Source organism: Bombus bifarius, unplaced genomic scaffold (assembly GCF_011952205.1).
Source record: "Bombus bifarius isolate JDL3187 unplaced genomic scaffold, Bbif_JDL3187 scf7180000009571_frag, whole genome shotgun sequence".
Classification (NCBI taxonomy): Eukaryota; Metazoa; Arthropoda; class Insecta; order Hymenoptera; family Apidae; genus Bombus; species Bombus bifarius.
Genome location: NW_022885202.1, coordinates 10,920 through 19,054, shown reverse-complemented (window position 1 = coordinate 19,054; position 8,135 = coordinate 10,920). Strand labels below are relative to the sequence as shown.

The 8,135-nt window shown below is 36.4% G+C and overlaps 1 protein-coding gene across 1 annotated transcript; it reads right to left on the bottom strand.

Annotated features, from left to right (window-relative positions):
• Positions 1-3,738: 3,738 nt before the first annotated feature.
• On the bottom strand, positions 3,739-6,671 carry LOC117215408. Its single transcript, XM_033461792.1, has 4 exons — positions 6,548-6,671; positions 4,933-5,261; positions 3,919-4,725; positions 3,739-3,835 (listed from the first exon to the last, which is right to left on the bottom strand). Exons 1-4 carry the CDS (start codon positions 6,669-6,671, stop codon positions 3,740-3,742), a joined length of 1,356 nt encoding a protein of 451 aa, XP_033317683.1. The 3' UTR covers position 3,739.
• Positions 6,672-8,135: the final 1,464 nt, after the last annotated feature.

The window sequence follows — 8,135 nt, the reverse complement described above, 5'->3', positions numbered from 1 at the left end:
CTATCACCATACCACCTCAGCACGAACGCCGTATAGATTGTTTTCACCTGTTCGATTCGTGCTAGATTTGACTAAAATACTCATGCGAAGTTATTGAAAATATAAAATCCGAATTAACATCCAGTTTTCAACAACCTGTCTAAAGATACCGCTCACAAACAAGCTATCATTTCTTGAAACAAATATATAAGATTTATTTACGTTATCAATTTTGTCGTGTGTCTAAATACAGCCCACTCAAAACATTCTATGGACCAAACGAAAAAATTGTTGACATTGATTGTCAACAAGTCCTACAAACTAGGATCTTTCATATTTCTTTCGCTTTTGATAATTAGACACAACCTCCCGCTAGCCGATGAGTCATTCTGCTATATTTGGCTTATCCTTTGTTATTATACAAATTACTGCCATTGTTCACGGCTGATCTACTAATTCGTTTGGTGACTGGACACTACGTTAGATATTTTAATCAAATAAACTCATAATTGTATCGATAAAATACTTCCTATCAGTACAATATATGATCCAAAATTTAAACATCCTGCTTCAGGGCGACATATCCAGTGAATTAACGGCGCCTGAACAATCCCTTAAAACGGGTAAATCTATAACTTTATTATCTAATTTCAACCTAATATCCACAAACTGATCAACATAATTTCACTATGCCCAAAAAGAATCGCCTTGCAAATGATATCGATATTTACGACATTTCTTTGCTATATTAATATAGTATTATTTGTTATAGATCCAGACCACCGACCTCGACCAGGGTTATCAAAATTCGCCTTCGTCATGGCCAATAACCAATATAATATTAACTACGATAGAAACTGTCATTGTTAATTTAACACTAGCTATCGCTGCTATAATACGAATAGCCTGTATACATATTAAATAATCTGTAATAAATAACTTATTATTTTTAAATACATCCTGTCTTATTTATCTACACCTTCCTTTGTCTTACGTCCACCTTGACCTACGCATTGTCACGTAAAATTCGTGATAAAAAAGGATTTTTGCAATCCACTAGCGATAAAAAGTTCGCGTACAAGGTAAATAGCGAGCAAAAGAACGGTATAAAGCATAGAGTGTAGAGTATAGTAGCATCGCAGAAAAAGAAAAATCAACAGCTTGCTCGGTCATTGCGCAGCAACAGATCGAGCAACGATACAAATGATCATGGAAGTGCGTTTCTGCTTCCCGGTCTGTTCGAACTATGACGATTTGTCTTTCTGATCTTTCCGACTCGACCGTTGCACCGTTCACTCGACCATCGACCATAAATTGTTTCGAATTTTCTAGAGAACGGACACTTGAAACTACGTGCTTGCGGTACATTCGATAGCCAGAACAGAGGGATCCTTCGTGAGCCTGTTTTCGTCCTGCGAGACGAGCAAATTATTAGAAATTTCCTGATGCAATTGTACGCGGTTTTATGCAACTTTGATTATACACGTGAACGATATTTGGCACAGAGGAGTAACATTTTCGGGGTAACATTTGCGCACTAATAGGTTCCCACGTAGCTAAAATAAAGCAAAAGTTGCGCGAAATTAACGGATGACAATTGAGAAATTTCTTGGGTGATCTACGTTTATTACGAAATGGTTGGATGCGAGAATCGATATCTGGTAGCATCTAAGTTGTCCGAGAGAGTTTCACGATAAAGGAACAGATCTCTGCCGATACTCTCTATCCGACTATCGTAGCAGATTTGCGTACTTTTGCAAGGTTCTCCAAATTAATACAAATTTCTAACTACCGTAACATCGAGATATTATACATCGTAAGGCAAAGTTAAGGAGAGTGGCGATGACCTCGGAAACGCGAAAAATATCTCAGAAGATAGAATTTTGGTGGCGCGAAGGACAAATGTTCGTGATGGTTTTCCCAATAGCGATTCTGATTCTCCCTTGACGTGTCTGCTCGGCGCCACTTCCGGCATCGTGACAACCACCGTAAGCCCTAGGACGCCCTTACAGCCTCCTTTACATCGCATATGCCCTTCTCGCTGTTGATGAAAATCCAATTTGTGAAATTAGACGTTTGCTCGCTTTGAGACAAAGTAAACCGCGTTTCTCACAGGTGTTCGGCAGATGGCGATGATGAGATATAGTGCAACAAAGTGAAATTTTACGCGCGTAAATCTAACAGGATTATAATGTAACAGAAGCACAACAAAGAGGAAACTTGTGATGAAAAAGGAAGAATATATTACCAACGAAACTCTTTTGCTCCATTTTCTTTCGTAGAATTATATTTCACTTGCGAGTATTATAGCAGGTCTGCCTTTGATACAAAAATCATAAAAGGTTTACGTATCTGCACGTATATTTACGCTGTATGAACGACACTCGAGTATTACACGCATGCATTATCGACAAATAGATCCACGTTCGAGATAAGAGTTCCTCTTTGATACTTTCTTATGGTATAAATAACGAGAAATTATCAGGAAGTATGTTACAGTGAAACTGCTCGTACTTCGTTACTTTTACTCGCATGTATGACACCTACAACGATATTCTTTGTTGAATCAATAAATAAAAGCGCTCCCCAGCGTACATACAAGACTAGATCTTGAAATATAAGAATCGACGTAACAATAAGACTAAAAAAGTTCGAAATGAAAATAATTCGCCGAAACGGCAAAAAGAGAATACCTGACACAAAAATAACGATACGGTAAATCAGCGTCCCGTTTTAATTTTCATCGATCAGTCGTCCAGCAAGCGAGATGTGTCAAGCAGCAACGGCGACAAGGTAACAGAGACGAAATATTATCGAGTTAACGCACGCGAAGTGGTCGCAGGAATGGCTGACGGGTGCGAGAGTGTAATGCACTTACGTCACGCGAATTTCAGACGAAACAACTGGTGGTGTAACGAAAATTTAGCGTCGCAACCGAATGTGCTAAATATAAAATGGATGGCTGTTGACCGAAAGAAAAATGCTCGACGATACGGTGCCGCCGTTTGTTCTCTTACAAGATTGAACGTCCACGGTCGACCCATTTACCAGACCCTCCTCGTTACACGAAGAGACGAAATCACCAGTGCTATTTAATCGTGCGAATTATATCACGCGTATCTCGCGAATTATTACACGACGGTGATAATAAGGCAAATCTAATAAAATTTACTTCTCATTAAAAAGTCGTACCAAAACAATTATTTATTAATTGGTTTATTTATTAATTCTTAAGAAGATACATATAAATAAGAAAAAATGGTAAAATTTGATTAGTATAATAAAAGTAATATATGCCTATGATCATTCTAAAATATAAAAAGTGAAATAGTCTTACGTTCATTGGTATATTTTAAGAACACATACATCTTTTAACGATAGTTGCAATGTAACATCATTTTTATATTACACGCAAGGTATGGCAAGTATTCCTGCTCTAAGGCACAATTTGAAATCAACAACATTCAGTTTAACAAATTATAACTTCTATTCGTTTTCCATCATGGAATAACGCGGTGGTGTCTTCCATATTGCACTGGACGTGCGTTGTAATCTACTCCTATCTATATTTTCAAACATTTCAGTTAAATCTGGTGTGCACATTCTTCTATCAAAGAATTTATAGACTGCTTTCTTCGGAATTTATCGTTGCATTGCAAGTTCATTTTCGCGTGTGTATGCTAAAATTGATAAAAATTCGAGTACTCCATGCATTATAATGTTTATTAACTCATTAAGTAAAACAACACTTACATTGCGCCTAATGTGGAATTGTACGCCTTGGTCTGGCTTCATCGTCCGATGTGTCGTCGTCAGGTTTACTGTGCAAAACAGAAGTGGACCTTACTGTTTGGAGCTATATTTTGGATAAAATATCGAATGAATAATAGCTTGTGTTTTTATAACAGAAGAATACTTTGATACTGTTTGTAATGTTACCTGCGATGTCATCATCTGAGTCTCCTTCTTTTGTTTCGCTAATAAGATTTTTTTTGCTTTTTCGACAGATCTTCGTGCCAGTTTTTGAACAATGGCTTTTTCTGAAATTTTTTCTTTTTCAAAGGCCTCGATTCTCCTTCTTACGGGCACATTTTTCTTCATTTCATTTTGAATGTCCTGTTTCGTCATGTTTCTATTAGACATTTCCCTTTCACGGGATGGCTCATCTTCTGCGAATAATTCTTCGAACTCGGTGAGTCCAATCGCTTGATTCAGCTGCTGAACCTCCTCCTGCAGAGTTATTGGCGACCGTGATGTAAATTTAGGTTCATTATTTTTTCCTATACTACTAGCCAAGTTTTTATTAATTACTACCGTTTCGTTTGATTTTATTGGTGATAAAGGTTCTACAATTGCGGTAGCGTCCATCATCTTCTGCGTATAAGTAGAATTGATGTCCATCGTGGAATTCATAAGAGGAGTAAATTTCTCAAGTGCATCCTCGCACATTGAAGGATCTTCAATATCATTTCTTGCTGATGGAATTACTGTATCATCAATAATATTAGAATATTTACCCTTCGTGTTTTCACTCCGTGAAAAAGTTCTCTTTATATTACTATCTCTTGTTGTCATTGAAGACTTTAATGGTTCAATTCTTTCTGGCTGTTTTGCATCTTCTTTTGAAATTGTTTCGCTTAAAACATTCTTTTTTGTTTTACTATGTTTTGTAGGACTTTTTGTGTTTTTTTCATCTGAACTACTTCTAGCACTTTCCTTTTTTTTAGGTCGGCCTCCACGTTTCCTCTAAAAATTTAGAATATATTTAACAACGTTATAGTAGTATTTATATACACAATGTACATACAATTGTATAAGCAATTAGATTTTGACGCATTAATTAACCGATATCAAACATTATTGTGTACTACATATAAGGGTTAGTATTGATTAGTAACATAAGATATGGGGTAAGATTAAAAGTATTAAATTTCATCATAATATGACACAAACATTTACATTACTGTCATCATCAAGAGTTAGCCTTCGTAATTTTGTAACAAGTGACATTGACTGCTGCTTTTTAATATTAATCGCAGCTTTTATTGCAGCCTTTCTTTTTGTTCGGTCAATTGTTGTTTCCAGCACATCCCCAGTTTTTACATCTTTATTTTCTGCTTTATCATGTACTGCTGAATCTGTTACTGTATTGTCAGTATTGATAATATCATTTTCTGGGATAGTCTCTTTACGGCGATAACCTTTTTTCTTCAAAACTTTCGGCCTCTTTGTAGTTGAAGGGCCAGGTACTGATTGTGGTATTTCAGCAATTAAACCATGTATTAGGTGAAGTAAAAAGTTCTGAGCGCTTTTTCGCTTTATTTCGACGATGAAATTAACATAGTCAAGATTATTCGATTTAGATTAAATATGCGCCGTTTTGTTCGATTACTTTTGTCCATTTTGAAGGCAATTTCATAATTCCGCGGTTGAAGAAGTCCTCGTCCCTATTGGTAAAAAACTTGACCAGCTCATTTTCACAAGCCTCTCTTGAGGCCAGTTTTGTACCATCAAGAAAATTTTGCAAAAACTTAAAAAGGTGATAATCGCTTGGTGCCAGGTCTGGACTGTACGGCGGATGCGATAGAACCTCCCAGCCAAGCTCTCGGAGCTTCTGACGCGTCGTTAAAGATGTGTGCGGCCTGGCGTTGTCTTGATGGAACACAACACCTTTCCTATTGGCCAATTCTGGCCGCTTCTGGTCGATCGCCTGCTTCAGTCTGGTCAGTTGTTGACAATAGAGGTCCGAATTAAGTGTTTGCCCCGATGGGAGCAGCTCATAATGGATGATTCCCTTCCAATCCCACCAAACACACAATAAAACCTTCTTGGCCGTTAATCCACGCTTGGCGATCGTTTGGGCCGGCCCACCGCGATTGGACCACGATCTTTTTCGGCTGTTGTTCTCGTATGTGACCCATTTTTCATCGCCAGTCACCATCCGCTTCAAAAATGGGTCGATTTCGTTACGTCTCAACAAAGAATCGCAGGCATCAATTCGGTCCAAAAGGTTCTTTTGCGTCAATTCATGTGGCACCCATACGTCGAGCTTCTTCTTGAGACCAGCCTTATGCAAATGGTTCCAAACGGTTTTCTGGCTAATCTTCAGTTCCTGGGCAATGGAATAAGTGCTCACATGCCGGTCCGACTCGACGATTTCCATGATTTTATCCACATTTTCGACGATTGGCCTACCAGAGCGTGCCTCATCTTCGACGTCCATATTACCAGAACGGAATCGTTGGAACCACCGCTTTGCTGTTGCATTCGATACTGTACTGGGTCCATAAACAGCACAAATTTTTTTGGCCGCCTGCTCCGCCTTTTCACCTTGGTCGTAGTGGTACTGAAGAATGTATCGAATTTTCTCTTTTTTTATCTCCATTTTCGAACGCTGTAACACACAACTGGCTTCACCGAACACAAAACTGACAAAGAACCTTTTTGATGCGTAATATCACCTTGAAATCGGTGTATACTATGACTCGATGCGATGTGCACATCGTGAGATATGGCTCACTAAAGACATCTAGCGAAAAACGCTCAGAACTTTTTACTTAACCTAATAAATAACCCAGAGTGTCTTCAAGCTGGTTGTTAATATATTTTTTAACATCCAAGGAATAATTATGTATATTCGATATATCTTTGGTAATCATTTCTTTAATCTCCTTCTTTGATCCAGTATCCATATTTAAAATCTACGAATAAATGATATATATTTAATATATACATTAAACTATACTTTTTAATAATACATACCATAATTTAATATTATGGTTGAAATTATGACGTATATAGCAATTAATACATACACATGTGTTTAGTTCTATTAACTTAGAAGCACATGTAAATTAAAAAAAAATATATATATATGAAACAATAATAAAATAATGAAGTAACATTGAGAATAGAATCTAGTTTAATTACACATATATACCCTTTTAATAATTCCGTTCTTATAAATTTTATTAAATTTACAGTGAAGCTTACAATTACACTAATGCCAATGAATATTAACGTATGCGTTTATTATTACACTAAATAAAAATGAAAGTAATGCAATGAAAAATACAATATACCTTAATGGAAATAAAATAAGTAAATAGCGAAGTATTTATTAATATTATTATATAGCATTATATTATATTATTATAATATTTATTAATATTTACTTACCTTTTACGTTTGCACAAAAACTATAAAATTTTAAATATAAAGATAGATTTATAAGAGAGATAAAGCAAGTCACAGAAATTAGTGTCTTTCAATGGCAAAAATGCGTTAAAGGAAGTGAAACGATAATCTCCGTCTCGCGTCACAAGCGGAACTGTGTCAGTTTTGCTCCTTGAAAGTACACGTAGCGGTACATGAGCTAGAGAACATTTCAAATCATGTTGTTGTTTTTTTGCTTCGGAGTATCAAGATCGTGAGGACATACATAATATATTAATAAATAAACTCCGGGCAAAACAAACGCCGTCGAACCGTACCGTCGAACCGTACCGTCGAACCGTCGAACCGTCGAACCGTCGAACAAAGACGAATTTGAATTCTCCGACTCTCCCCCGATCTGTTTATACTATACCAGTTTAAACGGACGCAATCGTAAAGAGTTCACGAGAGTTATGGATCAGTATCTACGAGTATCTACCGTCTTTGCGAACATTATCTATAATTATTTATTTAATCATTTGAAAATATACTTGAAGGTTTCAACAACGAGCAATCTTGTCTAATAAATCTCACGATCAACCATCCTCTACACACAAGTCCTCTGAAAACATAACGACTTTTCAATTCAATTTGAATCGTTGCGTTCAACGCCATCAGGGTGTCCTGCATAACGCGGGCATCCGACTAGGTGCTGATACCACATACAAGAACAAGTCGAATATGTGAAATAAAGCTTTTTAGCTTAAGGTCCCGTTTTGAAAAAAATACAGTTTGAACATGTTCGGTTGGCAATTGGCTTAATACACGCGTATGATAAATAATAAGATTTATTACATGATTTTACAAAATTTGTTAAAATTGATTAAGAAGTTACTTTCAAGAAGTAATATTTACATAATTGTAAATTGAACCCTATGTTTAACAAAATTAGGCATTCTTAAGTATTTGTTATTGTAAATTACTATTATGCTTCGCCAAGT